At 38.2% G+C, this 19,800-nt stretch overlaps 2 protein-coding genes and 1 gene segment (V, D, J or C); 2 read left to right on the plus strand and 1 right to left on the minus strand.

The window, feature by feature from the left end:
- hivep1 (HIVEP zinc finger 1) overlaps positions 1-1,629 on the plus strand; it is a 67,298-nt gene extending 65,669 nt beyond the window's left edge. For all 4 annotated transcript variants that reach the window (XM_079652776.1, XM_079652778.1, XM_079652777.1 and 1 more), the window contains one exon: positions 12-1,629. In XM_079652776.1, the coding sequence (XP_079508902.1) occupies positions 12-1,067 (1,056 nt within the window). In that variant the 3' untranslated portion in view covers positions 1,068-1,629. The remainder of the gene's footprint in view (positions 1-11) is intronic.
- A 2,899-nt stretch (positions 1,630-4,528) lies between these two features.
- LOC307022022 (Ig kappa-b4 chain C region-like) lies at positions 4,529-7,168 on the minus strand. The segment is given in 2 exons: positions 7,030-7,168; positions 4,529-4,920 (listed from the first exon to the last, which is right to left on the minus strand).
- Positions 7,169-8,085: 917 nt separating this feature from the next.
- Positions 8,086-19,424, plus strand: LOC307021303 (uncharacterized protein). 2 transcript variants are annotated; one of them, XM_079653296.1, is made up of 6 exons: positions 8,086-8,335; positions 10,706-10,825; positions 12,806-12,982; positions 13,798-13,973; positions 14,652-14,767; positions 17,794-19,424. In XM_079653296.1, the coding sequence occupies exons 1-6, from the start codon at positions 8,227-8,229 to the stop codon at positions 17,972-17,974; spliced, it is 879 nt and encodes a 292-aa protein (XP_079509422.1). In that variant the 5' UTR covers positions 8,086-8,226; the 3' UTR covers positions 17,975-19,424. The 2 variants fall into 2 exon arrangements, with proteins under 2 accessions (XP_079509422.1, XP_079509421.1); XM_079653295.1 differs by having other exon boundaries at positions 8,088-8,335; positions 10,697-10,825.
- The last annotated feature ends 376 nt before the right edge of the window (positions 19,425-19,800 follow it).

Below are 19,800 nucleotides of genomic sequence, written 5' to 3' on the forward strand. Positions count from 1 at the left end.
CTTTTGAACAGGACGCCTCCTCTGCTCCTCCTGCTGTTGCCAGTGAATCGGGCTTTCCTGTGGACCGGGGCACTCAGACTTCCTCTTATGGCTCTCAAGGTCTCATGCACTTTCGCCCACAGAGTCTATCCCAAACATACGGAACAGAGACCCAGACGCACCTGTTCAGCCACCTGCCCCTGCACTCCCAACAGCCCTCCTACTCCTCTTACAGCATGGTCCCAGTTGGGGGGATCCAGCTGGTGCCCGCCGGCCTGGCAGCTTACTCCACCTTTGTACCAATCCAGGCCAGCCCCGTCCAGCTCACCATCCCCGCAGTGAGCGTCATTCACAGAAACACAAGCCCGTTACCAGCTCCCATCACTCCCGCCCATCCAGAGGGCCAGTCAACCCAGCCAATCAGCAGTGTGTTGCCCTGCTTCCCCTTGGGGCAGGTCACTGGCCTGCAGGCTCAAACCATACAGCCCTTAGGTCTGGAGACACTAAACCTCATGGGGCTGACCAACACAGGCCTATCATCCACCCAGCTAATGTCCCAGCAAGGGCTCACCCTCAATGCCACCCTGGGGCTGCAGGTTTTAACTGCCAACCCCACTTCCCACAGCAGCACCGGCCCCCAGACCCACGTCCCAGGTCTGCAGTTCGTTAACATCGCCCTGCCTGCCCTCATTCCTTCTCTCAGCCCTCTCTCCAGCCTCAGTCCTCTCCCTGGGCTCTCAGACTGGCAGGGCAGCCCCGGAGCTCCGGGAGAACAGCCATCTCGAGGTGAGCGGGGCTGCATGCATGCGTCACAACCCGCCCCTCTTAAGGGCAGCAGCTGTCCAGGGGCGACCCCCGGCAGCAGAGCAGAGCTCACACAGACTGACGAGAGGCAAGAAAGGGTTAAGTCCCCACGGCAGCAGCGCTCACCAGCTCCTCAGACCAGAGGTGGTAAGGAGTCGCCCGTAGAGGGAGCTAGTGATCCTGCACCTCCACGACCTCCGCCAGTGACCAGCTGGCAGAAGGTCATCGATGACTATAATGAGGTGTCCAGTGATGATGAAGACAGACTGGTCATTGCCACCTGAAAATCCAACATGGAAAGCTCTTCTTGTTCTCTTTTTGTAATTCTTGTCACTTTGTAAGACTGAAAACACTTTCAGGGGTTTGTTTTGTTGCAAATCACCTTTCAAAGCACAGATGCTGACATTCATATTGTATGTGCAATCATATAATTATAATAATGACCAATCATTTTATTTGTACTTTTTTTGTTGTAAATGTTGTATAGACAATTGTGCCTTTTATGGAGTTTCTTGTTTAGGAACCTGTACATAATTCCTTATAAATTCAGTAGTTGCTTGTGTTTATTTCAAAAAATAGAAGTAAGGAGAGGCAAAAAATGGAGGATATCAATTTTGTTTGTCATTCGTAAATGTATGGAATTATAAATGTTGTACTGGTATATGTACATTTCTATGGATTATGGGGCAATGTTTCTGTGTACAGATGTTGTGTTCAACTATTTATTATAATCCATCTAGTGCCCATTGTGATTCATAAGTCCATAGGTATGTGCATTATGGTAGCTTTACATTGCTGTATCAATATTCTTAACTGTATCAGTAAAAATTTGTTTACAACATTAAAGTGTCTTCACTGTATTTTTTACATATCATCTCGCCATATTTGTTTTTATATAAAGTGTTTTTTATCAATTTCGCTGTTTTATTACATTTCACATTTAACATTGTGGGGGCCACATTTCACATTTAATATTGATCAGAAATGGATCTGCAACAATGAAAAATCTACAGAAAATCTATCTGCAACCATTTTTAAATAATCATAAATAACTTGACCAATATTTTAAACAAAAACGGCTTCAGCTTCTTAAATGTAAATATTGTTATTTCTGCTTTATAATTATAATGAATACACACATTTGAAAATTTCTCTGTTCATAACTATTGCTGATATTTTCCAGAATGCAAAAATAGGATGAAAGGAAAATTATTAAAGTATTTTATATTTTGTGTTTTAATTAAATAAATACATACAATATAAATGTTTTTGTACTAAAAGATCCGCAACCAAGCAGCCATAATTTGGGTCAATTTCTGATTATAGATTTTTAGATAGATTTTTAAGATTTGTTTTTGTTAAAAGGCAGTTGACTACACTTAATCAGATATATTAATAGCTAATATTTGTTCACCCTGCAGCGGCTGTGTAAAATCTGAAAACCCCAAACTTCTGCATATTCATCATCATCATGATTATAAAGGGTAGAGCAGCAAAGAGATATTGATAAGTTGTCTACGTTTAGACTAAAAACCAGCTCGTTCGATTATCAATGTATAGGTTTGAGTGAAATTAAATAAACAACAATATCAAAATGACCATATTACAGCTTCATAAATGTGAATATTTCAGTTTCATAAACGGAATACCTTTTGTGTTGTGGACAAAGCTACACATTAAGAACATCATCTCAGGGTTTGGGTAACATTTTATAGATCTACTATAGATACATCTATAATATTAATTGCTGCCGGAATAAAGTGTAACTAACTGTACGCGAAGATCATTCACTCTAAATCCTTCAGGGAACAACCCCGGGATCCTCTCATCCTCACAATGATACCACTTAATTAAAAATCACTATCTGCCATTCAAACAAGAGGCACAGATTAATAAATGATTCTATTTGGGATTTTTATTTTATTTTTGAAGAAGGGAGAATGCGCTCTCTGAGGAGCAGAACCAAACATAGCAACCTGGCCTTAATGAGGGAAAGTTCCCTCTAATCACAAGAGGCTTTACAGTGATATCCTCCTGTATTCAGCGCATTCAGAAGGTGACTCATCCCTCTCGGTACAGTAGGCCCCCATCACTTCACCCCTCCCCCGCAGGGCTGACTGTGGGTGTAAGGCTTAAGCTATTGCAAAGCCCACAGAGACCCCTTGAGGACAACAGCTGCTAGTGCTGACAGAACAAACTTCAGGCCGCTGAAGTGAAGAGCAAACCAAGAGTCTCCAGTCACACATCACAGCTGCATGGTTCAACCAGCTGAGACTAAATGTCCACAATCCCAAAAATGTACTTTTTTTAATGAGATAAACATATTATACTGTTTTCTGACTAATTATTCTTTCAAAATTCTATATACTATGACTTTTTTTCATGATCATTTTGACTTACTTTACAATGACATTATTTGTACAATATTTATTTTTCACCATACTACACTATGTTGATCAGACATACTAGTGTGACTTTTTTACATACTATACTATCACATTTTTAAACCTTTTTTCTGCAAATGTACGACTAACGTTCTAAAACGTTTGACATTATATACCATGTATACTTTTTTTCTAATTGTATTAAACCTTTATTTAACCAGGTGGTCCCATTCAGATCATCGATCTCTTTTTCAAGGGGACTTGTAATAATAAATGTTCGACATACTCAACATATATTTTATATATATAGTTTTGTTTTTTCAACGTTTTTGACATGCATTTTTTCTTTTTTATATCTATTTCTTTTTGCTGTACAACCTGTCGACTATGTATATATGTTGCATCAACATGTATGTAGTTTTCTCTGACATGTCAAACGTACTATGACTTATTTTCTGACACATTAAAACTAAAACTTTTTTCTGCAAATGTACGGATTACCATACTTTTTCTAAGCTGATGACATAACCTTTTTTATGATATTTTCGACCAACTGAACAACGTTGTTTTTAAGCTTATTTTTGAAAGGCTATACTATGTCGTTTTTTGCATATTTTTTTACATATTATAATAAGTCGTTTTTTATGATATGTTCGGTATACTAACTATACTCTGTGATTGGCTTCCGATTGTGTTTTTTTAAATATTTTTTACAAACTAGTATAACTTTCACATTTATCCAAACACTTTGTAGACTTTTATATTAATGTTTTGAAATATTTCTTTTGATGATATAATTATGTGACTTTTCATTTCATACAATAACAATGGTTTTTAATGGAATACAATATTTGTACTTGTTATGACATATTATGACATTTGTCATGGAATTGTCCTTATACTTATATAAATCATATCAATTATATTTAGAACGTACTTTAATGACTTTACAATATTTTCGACATACTATACTATGACTGTTTTACTAACCAGAAGAGGGCGCCAGATTGCATGTTGTTTTGCTAAAGAGAATAACATTTTATAACCAATATATTTATGTAGTTGTTTAGCTTACCTCGGGTGAAAATAGCCTTAAAGAGTATACGGTGGATAAATGGCAACAGATGATGTGCTTCAAAAGTGGATTAATAAAACCACGTGTAAGATCCTACACGTGTTAAAAGCTTGTATTTCTAACATGTGGGATAAAGCAAAGATTTCTACAAAAAAAGTCCATTTATTATTTTACATTTAATTTGCTTTATTTTTTTTAACACATAATTACAATTATGGAAATTGAAGTATTGCAATCATTGAATTTGATCAAAATTGATCATGAATGAGGAAGAGAGAGAGCCAGGGCCAGAGAGCAGACTGAGAGCAGTGTGAGAGAGAAAGCAGAGTCCCAGTGAGTCAGCTCAGGACTGGGAACACTGGTCTCTCCTCGGTGTCTCTGAGAGCGGAGTCTGGGAGCCCTGGGTGGCCTCACAGGTCACAGAGCGCACCTTCCTCCACTGGTCTGCAGGGAGCCTCAGGGTGCTGCTCCAGCTGTAGTGGGCGTCCTTCTCCAGCACCCCGGGGCTCTTGCTCTCCTCCCAGCTGCTGCTGCTGCTGCTGCTACTGCCGTCCACCTTCCAGGCCAGACTCCAGTCTGAGGGGAAGCCCTTGTTAGCCAGGCACATGAGCGTGGCCTTCCCCTGCTGCAGCTCTTCTGTGAAGGGGGGTAGCACCGCCAGGGTGGGACGGACATAACCTAGGAGACACCAATCAGATTAGAGGACAGGGAGCACACAGCTGTCAATCAACCAGCAGACACTGGGACACCTTTACCATGAGAGCGTTTCTCCTTTAAGGAGTTTCTGTCAGATGTTGGTTCTGCGCCATCAGTCTCTCACTCACACATTGTTTCACTTCCCTTTAAGAAGCCTCTCATGCAAATCAGCGCAGAGACACTTCATACAGAATCACTTGAAATATATCAGACCACCAAAAGACACATGTCCAAACTATGTTATTAAAATAAAAAAATTGTAATTAAAGTACTTATTTTATACATGAAAAAATGCATGGAATGAGCTGTCAGCAATCTTGATGTGTATTTCAATTACGCCCATGTTTTAAACATTTGAGACAGTATATTACACAATTTAGAAATGTTGCATAAGTTCAAAGATTCATTTAAAATTATTTTTAAAATAACAATTAATTAAAGCAGATCTGAGTGAGCCTTGATGATAAAGAGAATTACAAACATGACTTTAAAAATGTCAGTTAGAACGAGATGTATTTTTCAAACATCCACTCTGCTCTGCCTCCAAACATGACATTTTTAAATATACTTAAGCAATAGCTCACGACAGGCCGTGGTATATGCTCATTATATCACAGCTGGGGGTTGTCGACCCTCGGCTTCGCGTCGGGCCGAACCACGCCCCTTAGCTGTGATATAATGAGCATATACCACGGCCTGAAGTGAGCTATTGCTTTTATAAAACGGTTACCAAGTGTGGCAATATGAAAGAAAAATACACACTCTAATTTAAATAGTTTTTATTAGTAAATAATGATGTTCAAAATAAAATAGTCCCTCCTCTGCACAAAAGGTGGTTGCTATGCAACAACACTAACAGCAAGCGAACATATTAGACAGAGAGCGTTGATCCATTATTTGGCTGTTTATTTACATTAATGTGTATGTTGCTGTTTATTGTGCATCCACTGAAAAACTGTCCAGCATCAGTAGCATGGCTTACGTGGTCACTTGTATAGGTTGATGTTGTTCGAGGCTGTTGCTTGGCATGGCGAGAATATTGCTCCACTTTCTCCGGTCCCCGAGATTGGGCTTCCAGTAGCTCTGGAGAGAGCTTTCGCACCTGTGGCCACTAACGGTCATAATTTCTCTGCTTTGTTTCAAGACCCGCATCAGAAAGCTTTTGAATGTTGGTACTTTTCCAGTTGGTCTACCTGCTCTTCACGTAGCTCTGCATGTCGTAGTTTAGGTGCTTTTTTTTCTGGAGATAGGCACTGCTCAATCCACTCCTCCATAGTCAGACCCCCCCGGAGTTCGAAGTTAATCTTAAATGTTTCCATTTTATGCTTTGTACGTTTGTTTCGTAACGTAATACATTTAAATATATTTATAAAACTGACAAGTCAAATCAAGCAATCTGATTGGTCGATAGCGTTTTTGCGGACCTCTTTGATTACAGATTTGAAAACATCGTTGCTTGCTTTAAAAGTAGCACAATTCATTATGTTAAACCTTCAAAAGTATCTAGATATCCCTGCCCTAATGCCAAAGGAACTGCACATTGAATATGTTTTGCCGTTTGATGTCTGGACCGCTGCGTCAAAAAGGAGGGCTTCTGCCCCGTTACTTCTCCGCTGCTTTCTTGTTGCAGTATGAAAAGCAGTTTGCTTTTCAGCCCAACGGTATACTGTTTTTCTCAGACGCGGAGGGATACTGACTTGTTTTGAAAAGTAATTTACAATTCTACCCGTGGTATACGCTCAGTATATCACGGCTAAGAACCAATCAGATTGCTTGATTTGACTTGTCCGTTTTATAATGCTTTTTAATCACTTTGCACAAGTCACATATTGAATGAAATCAACATTTCCGTCCATATCCAAAACTTTAAATCTATTTACTACAAGCTTTGTTCCAGAAACAACAGATTTAGTGTTCGGTCAGATGCATTAAATCTGCCTCCATTTAGCCACAAGTACTGACTCCATTCTGCAAGAGTCAAGCTTTGCCTGAACATTTAACTAAAACTATTTATCAAGTATGAATTATTCTGCTCTCATGGAGGTCAAAGATCATCTCCAGGTTTAAATGTTCGTTTCTTCATCAACTTACAGATGAAATTATCTGTCTGACATAGTTTGTTCTGCTGCACCCTCAGGTGGTGGATGAGTGCCACTACACGCTGATGGAGGGCATCAGAGAGTAATTCTTTCCAACCCTCCCGATTTTCGCGGGAGACTCCCGTTTTCATAGCCCTCTCCCGGTTTCCTCCCGTGGTCATATTTCTCCCGCATTTCTCCAAATTTCTGACAAAGTCTGATTTACTCACGACTGTTTCCACTCGGACTTGAATACAGCTACACCAGTGTTTGGTTTCCATGGTAGCGCGTCTCTTTGTGGCGCGCACAACAAGTCTAAAGAGGGTGAGGTAGATAGTCACAGAACAAGAATCGACAACTCGAACCTCTGCTCACTCCTTTCCTGTAAAATACAGGTCCAGCCCACACATATGCTGGTTCTACAGGCCGCAAGGCAGTGCACTTACAACTACAATAAGCATGTTAATGTTAATCTAAATAATAATAGCTCTGGCGATCCACTGCTCATGTGTCTTTCCCTTTTTAATAATGCATCATGTCCGCAGTTAGAAATGGTATTTAGTCATAAGTAATGGGAACCTGAGTTTCTCAGTTCCCAACATGTGAAAAATGTGAACAATCAAGTGCTTTTATAATTATCATTAGGTCATACATTGAGTTGTTATAGTAGATTAAATGTTAAATTATTTGAATATATATACTATTTCCTAAGTTAATAACAAATTAAGTTTCCTACTAAAAGTTTGGGAAGACAATGGTCTACCAGACAACAATACATTACAAACATATTACTTTTAGAAAAGTGTACCAGAAAATACCAAGTAACACAAAGTATGCAGCATAGCTATCATTTGACATAAATCCAGTAATAATAATACAACTAATATGGCCTCGTAAAATTAAAACACCATTGTATCAAAGTTTTACATTGCAATTGACGTACTTAACATTAGTAAAATGCAGCGCCTATATGGCGCTGGTCAAATGTTTAAAAAACCGCAGCGCTTTTGAATCATCTGGGCTTTTATTTTGAAATGGATGACCGGAAATCGTCTGAGCTGCAGTGCTTCACTCCATTGAGGCGCCAGCCAGGGACAGTTTTAAAAACAGTTGAAACAGAGAGAGGAGAGGAGATCACTGACTCAGAGCCTGTTTTTTTAAAAAAAAACACACTGAAACGTTGTCGTTTTTAATTTAAAACGTAAATATAATGTCGAATGCCGGGATCTCCCTGGCCCGTGAGGGGATGTACTCCAAACTGATAGACGATGACGGGGCTCACGACGATCTGAACCGCAGGCCAGATGTGGAACTCGGTGGTAAGGATTAAACATTTGGTTGTAAGCTTTTCCTTGTAAGTTCCCTGGCATTAAAAAGAGTTAAAATAAATCAATATCTAAAACAAAGAAGGGTTCTTTGGTGAAAGGCCACACAAATGCTCATGGTAGAAATTCAACATGGATATATACAAAAATGCTTGCTTTTTCTGAATTTAATAAATATCATGAATTTCAATTGATGCATTGCTGTAGCATTGCAACAATGCATTGCTATAGCTATAAGGACACACCCTTGAATCAGTGTGGGAATAAATCAATTCACCTGGGGCTTTATTTCCCTCTCTGCTGTTTGCTTGATTTGTTTATTTGAGTTCAGCCAGTTTTGCAACATCCTGGAAAACGTTCTGACATGTTTGTTTTTGACAAGTCTGAACAGAGCATGCGGGAATTCCTCTGTGTAATACAATTAGTTTGAATACATTATGTTGAGCTTTATTTGATATGAAAAAGCGAAAGAAGCATTTTTTGTTGAATTGTGTTTAGTTGATTTAATGTGTTACAGCTGTACGAGCTCTTAGTGCAACAACACAGTCATACAGCTCTGAAAAAAATTAAGAGACCATTCCATTCCAGTTTCTGTTGAATTCGAACACAGAGATATTTGTCAGCAGTTTATAGAATAAAATAAAACATGTTTCATTGTACTCAACACATACCTATAAAAAGAAAAACCAGAGAAACTGATAATGCTGCAGTGGTCAGTCAGTGGTTCAGAGCTGTATGTAGTGAAGGGTTGATGTGTTATATACATACGGAGATATTGTGTTTTAAACATTGCTGCAAAGATTACAACATATTTGATGGTTTCATATTTTTTTTACAAATAAACATTTTGAGATATTAAGTTTTGTCACTTAAGAAGTCCATCTAACATTTGTGATACTGGGAGTGAAATTGGGGGCATAATTGGTAAAGGAATGTGCATTGATTAACAGTGTTCAGCTGCAGATATAATGATAGGGACTGTATATTTTTGGAATCAAATGCAGAAATGTAAATTGACTGTACAATTGTTTTACTGTTAGACAATGCATTGAGATTTTAATTCTATTCACAGAGCCTGGTTGAATTTAAAAGTTGTATAACGAGTACCATACGACTGTCAGAGCTAGTGATTAACAGCGTCCTAAGAGTTATGGAAAATATGTTTGGGATGCAGTAAACTCCTAAACTCATTATTGATCTAGGGGACGCACCCCCTCCTTTTTCCTTGATATGCTACATTGTGAACAACACATTTGTTTTAATTCTGCAGAAGAAGAGCTATTAGCGTTAGCAGCCAGAAGTGTCATACAACTTACACTAAGGTGCTTTCATGCTCTAAAATGTACTTTTTGGAGAGAAACTTGAAAAGATACAGTTGTTTTAAGGAGATGTTTTAATATAAAATGAATACTCCAAAGTTAATTATCACCTGTTTTTTTATTTTTTTGAACATATATAGAACATACAAAAGCTCGGTGAGGATATCGTCAAGTTATCAACATAAGTGCAAAGAAAAAAATACATTAAAATGACATTAATTCACAATAAGACAAAAAACATAAATAATACATCCAATAAGAGCCAGGGGGAAAGAAAAAGCATAAAGGCACAAAAACATTTAAGAGGCATTAAGCTTACTTAAAGTGGACCTATCATGCTATATTTGAATAATATAGTGTAGGACCATACTTACTGTATATAAGGCATATTTATACTTTGTATTTTTCAAAATACCAAACAGATCATGCATTTTAGCCATTCCTCATTTCGCTCAATTTAACACTGTCTTTTCATGGGCTGATTCTGTGAGAACAGCACCATCTACAGGCCTGGCATATGTACTACAGAATCTCCAGCGCTTTCGAACGGCAATGTCCGTAGCTGTCTCCTCCTGATTGGTGGAGTTGGCCCAATAGCCGTAGCGCCACTTCTGTGACGTCATAGAAGTGTTCAAATCTGGATCAGTCTGTATCAGATCCGTTGCAGCCCCTTTTTAAGAGATTTGGGTATGGAGGAAAATAGAGAGGGTTGGGTTTTCTGACACTTGGTGAGTTCCCTGGAACACCGGGGACACATATTCATGTATGAAAGACGTGCAAAAGTGCATTTTGCATGATAGGTCACCTTTAAAATAATAACCATTTGGAAATATCATTGTAAATCTTTATAGACAGGTTACAAGATTGTATTTTTCTAAGGGACAGAAAAAAGGACTTGAAATCATTTATGAAACAGGAAGAGGAGGGCTTGCCTCCTCTCCATTTACTGCAATGTAAAAGTGTGACCTCTTTAACTCCCTATCCTTAACATGAATGGAAAGTTATTGTTTTCTTTTTTCCCAATGTGTTTTCCCAGCTCACCCAGTGTCCCCAGTCAGAATACTCCCCAGGCCGAGCGGCCCCGTGCCCTACCGCCTCGCCACCATGTGCCTGGCCACGCTGTGTGCCGTCCTACTCATCTCCATCATAGCCGTCACGGCACACTGTGAGTACACACACACACACTATTTATGTTATTGCTGTGTGTATTAAAGTTAAAACAATACATTATAAAGAAACCGTGTGGAGATGTTTGCTGAACCAAGAGGAGACTTCAACATTTAGAAGCTGTAATGTGCCATTAAAGATATCCAAGTGCTAATTGAACACAGAAAAAAAGTGATGCACGTTTGAAAACTTTAGGCAAACGTTTTTATGTGGTAACAAATGCCATCTTAATGCTGGTTAGGAAAAAAACATACATCGTTTTGTGATCCCTTTTCTGTTCAAAGCCTACAAATATTTGTTTCATATTTATGTTATGTTGTGTTTTATATCTCTCAACTATGATCATTTACACATATTTCTATACACTAGTAAGTATTCATGCTAATCTAGTAAGCAAGAATACGTTTGTTTACTAATTTGAGAGCTATGAGTAAAACAAAATTATATTTCACTTTTTCTGCATTCCTTTTACCAAGGAAACAGCATTATAGTTCCTTTGTATTAACGTCATATTTATTTAATGAAATAATGTTGAGGGTATACTCCTATACTTCTATCACATGAACTGTCAACACAGTTGTTTGATAACTGTTGACAATCTAACAGCACCAGCAAACATTTCAGGATACTAGTCAGGAAGATATAATACAAAATATAATTTTGTGACACGCTTGTGATGAAAAAAAAGCAGGAACAGTGAGTTAAAAATTGCAGAATGAACAGTTTCAGGAAAGATAAAAGAGGATCCAGTGGTTAGAGCCTTGGCTTGCAACATTGATTTTTCAGGAACATTTGCCCAATGTATCCCTGATTTGTTTTTACACATACAATAAAGCGTGTGTGCGTGTTTGCTTGTGATGTCGAAATAGTCAGAAGGCTGATGAGCTGCTTTAAAGAGCCCGTTAGATTTACTGCTGCCAGCTGAGCCAGAGTGAGACTTCAGGGTGAAGTGATAAGAAGTCTGAAGTGGACATTTTCAAAGTGATACAAGTGCTGTAGATACATTAAAACACTTATACTAGGTCAAATACACAGATTACTTTTTTATTTGGATAATTTTCCCAATTTGAGAGTACATTTTCTAAGAATATACAATTAAAATGTAAGACTTTTTGGTGAAAAACGCATCTCAGGGGATAAAGAAAACACATTTTATCTTCTCTTTAACTTAATTTTTTCTCATCCATTAGGTAGAAATTTTAAGGGAAAGTATAACTCAGTTAGTGTTAGCTGCCTGCGGCTTCATAGTCCCGCTAAAAACCAGACCAAAGAGCTGACGTCAACGGAGGTTATATATGATTAAAATACTCTATGATGCTTTCAATCTATATTTAGTAAAAAAGAGTATAGCTAAGAATAGATAACTTCATCAAGATAGGATTCAATGCTTGCAATCTTGCAAAAATAAAGCTTTTTGTCAAGAAACTTAAACCAATACAGCTGTTGATTGAAGGAGATGTTTTCACAGCAATATAAAATATGTATTAGAGAGGTCATTGTAATCCTCATAAACAACCTAATACTAGTTCCAAGTAGCTTTTAATATAAACTACAAATGCCAAGATAATTTTTTATAAAAGCAAATATTTAAATTTTTTTAAATGCACTCATTTATCAATTAAATAGTGTGTGTTTTTTCAATAGCTTTCAGAGGACATTGACAAAGTAAAAGGACTAACTGTTACTAGTATTATATATTTACAATAGTTTTTGACTTTTTACACTTTTGGTACAGTAGAAATCATTTATCTGGACAGTGTTCTTGAACGTTGAATAAGGGCCATATTTAGAAAAGTTTGTCCACCTACCCATAATTCCTGATGGCTGGCCTTAAACACCCCAATTAGGAAAATACATCCGTGTGGCGCACCGTAGTCTTGTTGGGTGTAAATCTTCTTCTAAAATCCTTCCTTAATGTGAATTGATTACATGAACTATATGTATGAACCAGCAGTCCATCATTCGATATGTTCCACAGATAAGAACAAGCTGCAGGGCGGGGGTGAGGCGACCTCAGAGGTGCAGAAGCAGACGCAGGGCGCAAACGTGTCGGCTCTCACCGCCTCCATCAGCAAACTGGAGCAGGAGAAAAACCAGCTGCAGAAAGAGAAGGACGAGCTGCTGGCCAAACTGGCTACCAAGACATACACTAAAGGTAGGTCCATCAGGAAAGACTTCATTATTTGGTTTAAAGAACATTTATTGACACATGCGACATATGATAAATGTTAAAAGTCATAGACCCCGATCCTGAAATCGTATATCTAAAGGGGGAAATTCAGCCGTGAGCATATAAGAACCCCGGGGTCTAGACACTTGGTATTGATGAAGATCTGGATTTGATGAGGAGAAGGGATGAAGAGGAGGTGTGATGAGGTCTTTAGATTAGCTCTCCTGGCACTGGATGCAATGAAAGGAGGTGGATGAGGTGGAGGCGGCAGCATGAACACCTGAAATCACAGCTGACTGCAGGAGAGTGGAGAATCATTTTAAAGTTTTGACTCCGAACTAGAATTTTCACCGTTATTAACTTGTGTTATGTCTTCACATGTAGGCCTACGTTTTAAGTTTTAGCTATAGGCTGTTGCTGAGTAACGCAAAAGTAATGTAAAGAGTAATGTAACTTTATGTAGAGAGTAAAGAAGTTAAGTAATATATTACTTTTTTTTTAAAGTAATGAGTAATGTGTAATACATTCTTTTTTTTGAGTAACGACCCGAACACTGCTGGAGATTGAGGTGAAATGCAATAGGTTAAAGAGAACACCCAGGATGAGCCGACAGCTGCGGGGGGAATGAATATATACCCAGTCTTCCTGAAAGAACTTGCGCTGTGCTTCATACTGTATGGCTCCATAGGTGTCAATAAGTCTCATTCCTGTAGAACTTAGGCACATTCTATCGAGTTACTATTAGAGAAGTGTGCATTTGTTCTGCTTCCTTGATGCCTAATCTATCTCTTTCTCATCAGCTCCTGAGGTGATCCAACCGACAACAAAGGCCCCTATCATCTGCCCCGTGGACTGGCATCTCTTCAACAGCAGCTGTTACTTCATCTCGAGAACCACAAGGGATTGGCCCGAGAGCCAGTCCTTCTGCCAGAGCAAAGGAGCTCACCTGGCCATCATCCACACAGCAGAGGAGCAGGTAGAGCTGCACGGTCACAACACTGCCAAGGGTCCTGAGGAAGGCCATTACATTTTGCTTACGGGATAAAACACAATGGAATTGAAGGTTAAAGGATCGTGTTAATCTATACATATCTTACAATCAACAAATCCCCCCCAAAAAACATCAATGTGTTAACCGGTCTCTAAGAACTTTCTGACTTTCTGTCTGTGGCTCTCAGCTCCAAGCTCGATGTTTCCAACAATGTTAATATTTAAAACTCTTCACAAATATATTATGTATTTTTTATTTTCTTAAGGTTTCTTAAATTACTAAAACTTTAGTACATTTGTTTGGGACTATTTTCATTCATATTTTTAGGGGGGCATATCAATTCATATTTGATGCTCTTGCAAGTATTTAGCATTTCTCTTTTGGGATATGTTAAATATAAATATACTATAATATCTCAAGTCTAAAAAAACACAATCATTGAATTCAATTTAGGCGTCCTCCTCTATCAACATCCTGTCTGGTGATATATTAAAGATATGGATGAGTTGTCTCTCTAACATAGAAACACAATAAAGGAATGTGTTCCTTGAATATAATTGTACGTATATAAATAGTGTTGATCTTGAAGAAGGGACCAGCACCTCATCTGAACCCTTGGTGTGGGAACTATTTCAACATCTCCTTGTGTGTGTTTCTTCTCAGACGTTTCTGTGGAATCTTCTTCCCAGAGGTCATTGGAATGCCTTCTGGTTTGGGATCAGTGACGAGCACACGGAGGATACGTGGAAATGGGCGGATGGCACCCCGCTGGTCGGAGGGTAGGTCAAAACCTTTTTCATTTTTTTATTTTTCATTTTCTGGCATTCGGTATGGCTAGGCCTCGTTAAGCCTTGTTAGGACTGGCTCACTTTATGCTGCGTTTCCATTACAGTTTAGTAGCTGGGGTAGTATCTATAGTAACGCAGTGTAGGCGGAGTCGTGACGTCATCTTCAATGAGAACCACAGAAAAACAACATAAGCCGTTAGCTGTTAGCACTCAAGCACACAGCTCCTCATATCTGTTCAGAAACTAGACAAAAGTTAAACAAGTGCAAACTACAGATTGTCTGTGTCATGGCGAATACAGTCGCTGGTTTATTTATGTCTGTATAGGCTGTTGTTGTGAGTGTGGACGGTCGGAGCAAATACAACGTTAGCTTAGCCAATCTCCAGAAAACACGCATTTTAAAAAGATTTTTCGCCTGCCGTATGTCTGCAGACTTCTCAAAGCATTAATTCATGGTTTTTACTAACCGGTGGAAATGCAACCAAAAACGAGCCGGGCACGCTTAAAGCGAGCTCCCCGCAGTAGTGGAAATGCGCCATTAGATTCAATGCAGAGTTCTTGGTTTTTTTCCCGTTAATTATCTGGTTTTAAATTCTAGACCAGGGGTGTCGAAACTTTTTTCACTGAGGGCCACATACAGAAAAATATACCAAGGGCTGGGCCCCTGACTCGAGGTGAGGTATATTTCCTCATAAATTAAGTTATAAGTTGGTCAAATCAATCGAATGTAGGTAATGCATGATTGATACTTGAATATGCTTAAAGAAACAAACAGCCTAAATCACAGCTCTCCAGACGGTTTTTATTTATTTCTTACAAAAAGTGTTGACAGCCCATTCCTCAAAACAGAAGCCTCAGATTTGTTATAATAAGGGGAAATATGAAGGATATATTTCAAGCTTGTTATGTAAATAAGTTATTAAGCTTTTTTTATCAACTAACATTTGTTTGAAAATGTTTTTTGTCTTTGATTTACTGAATTTATTTGAAAAGTAGTCTTTATTAACTACCTTGTAATATTTTTGTACATATCTAGTACAATATAAGACAAGCACAAGTTTCTTGTATGGGCCATCTTCCATTATACTTTTACTTTTAGAATTAGCTGCGGGTCGCAGTTGGGCCCCGGGCCGTAGTTTGGAAGTCCTTGTAATCTAGACTCAGCCTTCATGAACATCTGGAAACATCGCTACGCATTGAATAAAAAACAAAACATCTTTAAACCTTTTTGTTGGTCGATTTCTAAACAATAGTCAAAGTACATGCTGTGAATACAGATATCATATATTAAACAATTGGTCAGTGCCTATACTTTAATATAGCATGAGGGACATAAGGAGTTGAATAAGCATGTCGTAAAAAATAAAACACATATCAAATGAAGTGTGTAAAATACACAAAAGCGTAATTCAAAGTGAAAAGTTGAAGAGTTGTTATAAAAGATGTGACAGGATGTGAATGTAGCCTTGACACATGTTGAAGATTTAGGCTCATGGAGGCATGATTAGCAGTTGATCAGAGCCCAACCTTTGAGTTCTCCGTCTGGATCCACACAGTATGTGATACACACAAACTAAGACAAACAACCACAATCAGATTAACGGACCTTTGGACCTCTGCTGAGCACTGACCTCTCGCATGCCTACGCACTTTGGAGTAGTTTGTTTTGCCTGCAAGCTGCACAGTGACTGTGGTTTTTGTGGTGGACAGGAAAGGGGAAGTAGAATATTTTCTTGTTTCACTGGAAAATCATCCCTTCGGGTCAGGACATTTTCTAAAAAAGGAAGTAAAGTTCCTGGACTCCAAAAAAAGTTGGGAAAACAACTTTTCTTAATATAGGGCCAACCCTAGTCATTGTCGGTTTGTATTTCTTTTTTCTTTCTGAAGGGGCCTTATTATGCTTTTGGGGGTTTTCTCTTTCCTGTATTGTGTTTTGTTCGTTTTTGTGCATGTAAATGGTCTGCAATGACTACAATCATCATAATTCAGATGTAACAGTGTGCTGCAGAGGTTACAGATGGTACAGAAACAATGGAGTCTTAAAGGTTCTTAATGTCCGAAGTGAGGTAGCAGCTGTAGGGAGACAGGATCGTGTCCGCCTGCTGACTGCAAACAGCAGCTCTGAGGAGCATTATGCAACTGCTGCAGGGGGCTGCACTGCATGTGACCCTGACCTCTGACTGTTCAATGGAAAACAAATCTGTCAGAGCGTGGAAGGAAACCGTTTTGCTTTAAAATGCAAAGCCATCTTAATTTTCTATTATGTCTTGGACCAGTGTTGATATTATGTGACTTTTTTTGTGCCAACTCAGCATGTTTTTTAATAATCATCAATCAGATGATTATTAAAAAACATGTTGAGTCATTTTCAAAATGAGGAAGAGAAATCATCTCTTCCTCATTTTGAAAATGACTAACCTTTTATCATACCTCTTTCGGCCCCTAGCATCCCTCAACATCCTCCTTTCCTGCTGAGATGTTTCTTTTTTCTCGTGTTTTTCTGGCTGGAATCTGTGTAATACATAACCTTTTTCCTTCAATCTTGAGCCACTTTTCCTGCGTCTGCCGCTTTTATGTTTTTCTGCTGACAGCTTTTCTGGATAGATTTGTGTTAAATTCTGTGGAATTACTATGTGTTTTTTTCTTCATGGGCACTGCCTGACAGGAACAATGAAGCACAACACATCTCCACATCTCTTCTTTCAACGTTGCTTTATAAAAGAAAAATGACTTTTAAACAGCAATTTAACAACTTCCGCTGCATTCATGTATTCTGTAAAGTTGTGCACAGAGCCTTGCGATGAAAACAGCTGGATGGTTTTGTTTTATGGTTACCTTCCTGCTAACTTGCGCCGCTAAAGATGGCTGTCCTCTGATCCAATCGAGTGTGCCGCTCTCTCCGTAGAAATACAATGGTAGCGTCAGAGCAGAGCCATTTAACTGGTTGTGTTTATGGATTCCTTTTAACATATTGTTGACCACAGTGATTTTTGTGTTGTTTTCTTTCTACATACTAGTTTTTGGGAGGATGGCGAGCCCAACAACCACATCAACGAGGACTGTGGCTACATTGTGAAAACACAAGTGATGGAACGGGTAGCGATCCGCAGCTGGTACGACGCTCCCTGCACCATGTACTGGCCGTTCATCTGTGAGAAAGAGATGGTCGCAGGCGCCAGTACCGCTATGCCACACTGACACAAGAACACCACTCTGGTCGTCCGGGAAACAAGTTGACCATTTTGAGTTTCTCAACTGCACCCTTTGCATCTTAAACCCTTATTAGTTCTGACACAATCAAGTCTGATATTTTAACACATGTTTACAGGAGAAACATGAGAGTAATGAAATGTCTTGTTTTTTTAACTTCTTAATTTGGAACATACTGTAGGCAAGGGTGGTCCTATCTCTACGAAATAGCCCTTAAAAGTGTCCTTGAAATGGGTTTACAGTAGTACGAAGAAAATGAAAAACAGCTGTGATCTGTTGCAGTTACCTTAAAAGCTTTTTTCAAACTGATTTTAATCTTTACATATTCCATGATTTTTCTGGTCAATACAATACATAATTTAAAAGAATGTAAATGTGATTATTATAGGCTTATTACTTTTTAGGTCTGTAGAACTCAAATAAACTAGAAAGCTGAGAGAGAGCTGACCTCTGCCAAGCTCATTTCCATTGGTAAGAACAAATCTGATCCGCTCAGAAATGTAACAGGTTCTTCCTTGGCTGATGCTACACCAAGCTTTGTGACAATCAGTCAAGTGGTTTCTTCCTGCTGATCAACAGACAAACACATCAAAACAAACTCACAAATGACTTCCTTGGAGAAGGAAATAAACAAAAAAGAAGTAATAGATTGTATACAATAGATTGTAGGACCTGACATCAGGTCAGCTAATAAATCCAGTTGTGATTGAAAACCTTTTTATTAACTGTGAACTAGAATGTATTTTAGAGGCAACAAAGTAAGAGAAAATGCTTTCTGCTGCAATATGCTCTGCCAATTGATCTGTCAACCAGTATCAGGAGTATCAGATTATAATGTAAATGTTCTCCTGATATTAAATCATCTTTTAATACATTCTAATCATCTAGAATGTATTCAAAAATAGAAATGCTAAGCTGGAAATCAGTGGCTGTTTCTGAAGCCTCGGAGCAGAACTGTGATGCTGCCATTACTTATACTACCAAAGGTGTTACCTATCAGTGCCTGCCTAATACCACTTAAATCATATTATATTCTTATATTACTTTTTTCTATAGATCAGGGAATCAAGATTGATTTTTCTTTATATTTGAAATGGGTTTTATTAGCAATACATAATGTTTATAATAGATTTATATTTGCTGTACATATTGCGAGTGTCATGACGTTGATTGTGAATCAGTATGATTGTGTGATGCGATGTGTTCGCTTTCATTTTAGAAGTGGAAGGGTCAAAACATGAAAGCTGCTTTGTTGATGGAAACGTTTTAATTGCTAATCAAATATTTGACATTATGCAGAAGAGTGTCCTGTGGATCTTGTAAATAAATATGAAAGATAATTGTTTTGTATCTTAATTTCTCAGGTTGTATAACTTGTGCAATTCTCATCATGAAAAACACAAATGTATGTTGATTAAAAAAACGTTACTTTGCTATGGATTTGCAGTATCATTTGCATTACATGTTGCTCAAAATGTTAGTGATAGTTATTATTATTTAAGTACTGAATAATTGTTTTACTGTTGCCCTTTATCTTTCCTAATCTTCATTTGTTTGCACTAAACTGCTGTAATAGTGAAATTAAGTATTCAATCTATAATGTGCGAACCTTTGGAGAAAAAAGGAGGAATACAGAGGTTGTTAAATTGTATTTAAAATTGATATTCAACATGATTACTGACAGGGCTAAACGCGATACATCGGCCCAAAAAACTTCCATTAGGAGAAACGTGCTGCAGTTTCTAAAACAGTAAAGAAAGAAATGTGCCATAACACATGCAAATGAAGAAACATCTTCACCAATTGGAAGAAAC

Source organism: Notothenia rossii (genome assembly GCF_949606895.1).
Source record: "Notothenia rossii genome assembly, chromosome: 10".
Lineage (NCBI taxonomy): Eukaryota > Metazoa > Chordata > Actinopteri > Perciformes > Nototheniidae > Notothenia > Notothenia rossii.

Coding starts and splice junctions, on each gene's coding strand:
- LOC307021303 (XM_079653295.1), top strand. CDS start 8,227: ATGTCGAATGCCGGGATCTCCCTGGCCCGTGAGGGGATGTACTCCAAA. Junction 8,336..10,696: donor GCCAGATGTGGAACTCGGTG/GTAAGGATTAAA, acceptor GTGTTTTCCCAG/CTCACCCAGTGTCCCCAGTC. Junction 10,826..12,805: donor CATAGCCGTCACGGCACACT/GTGAGTACACAC, acceptor TATGTTCCACAG/ATAAGAACAAGCTGCAGGGC.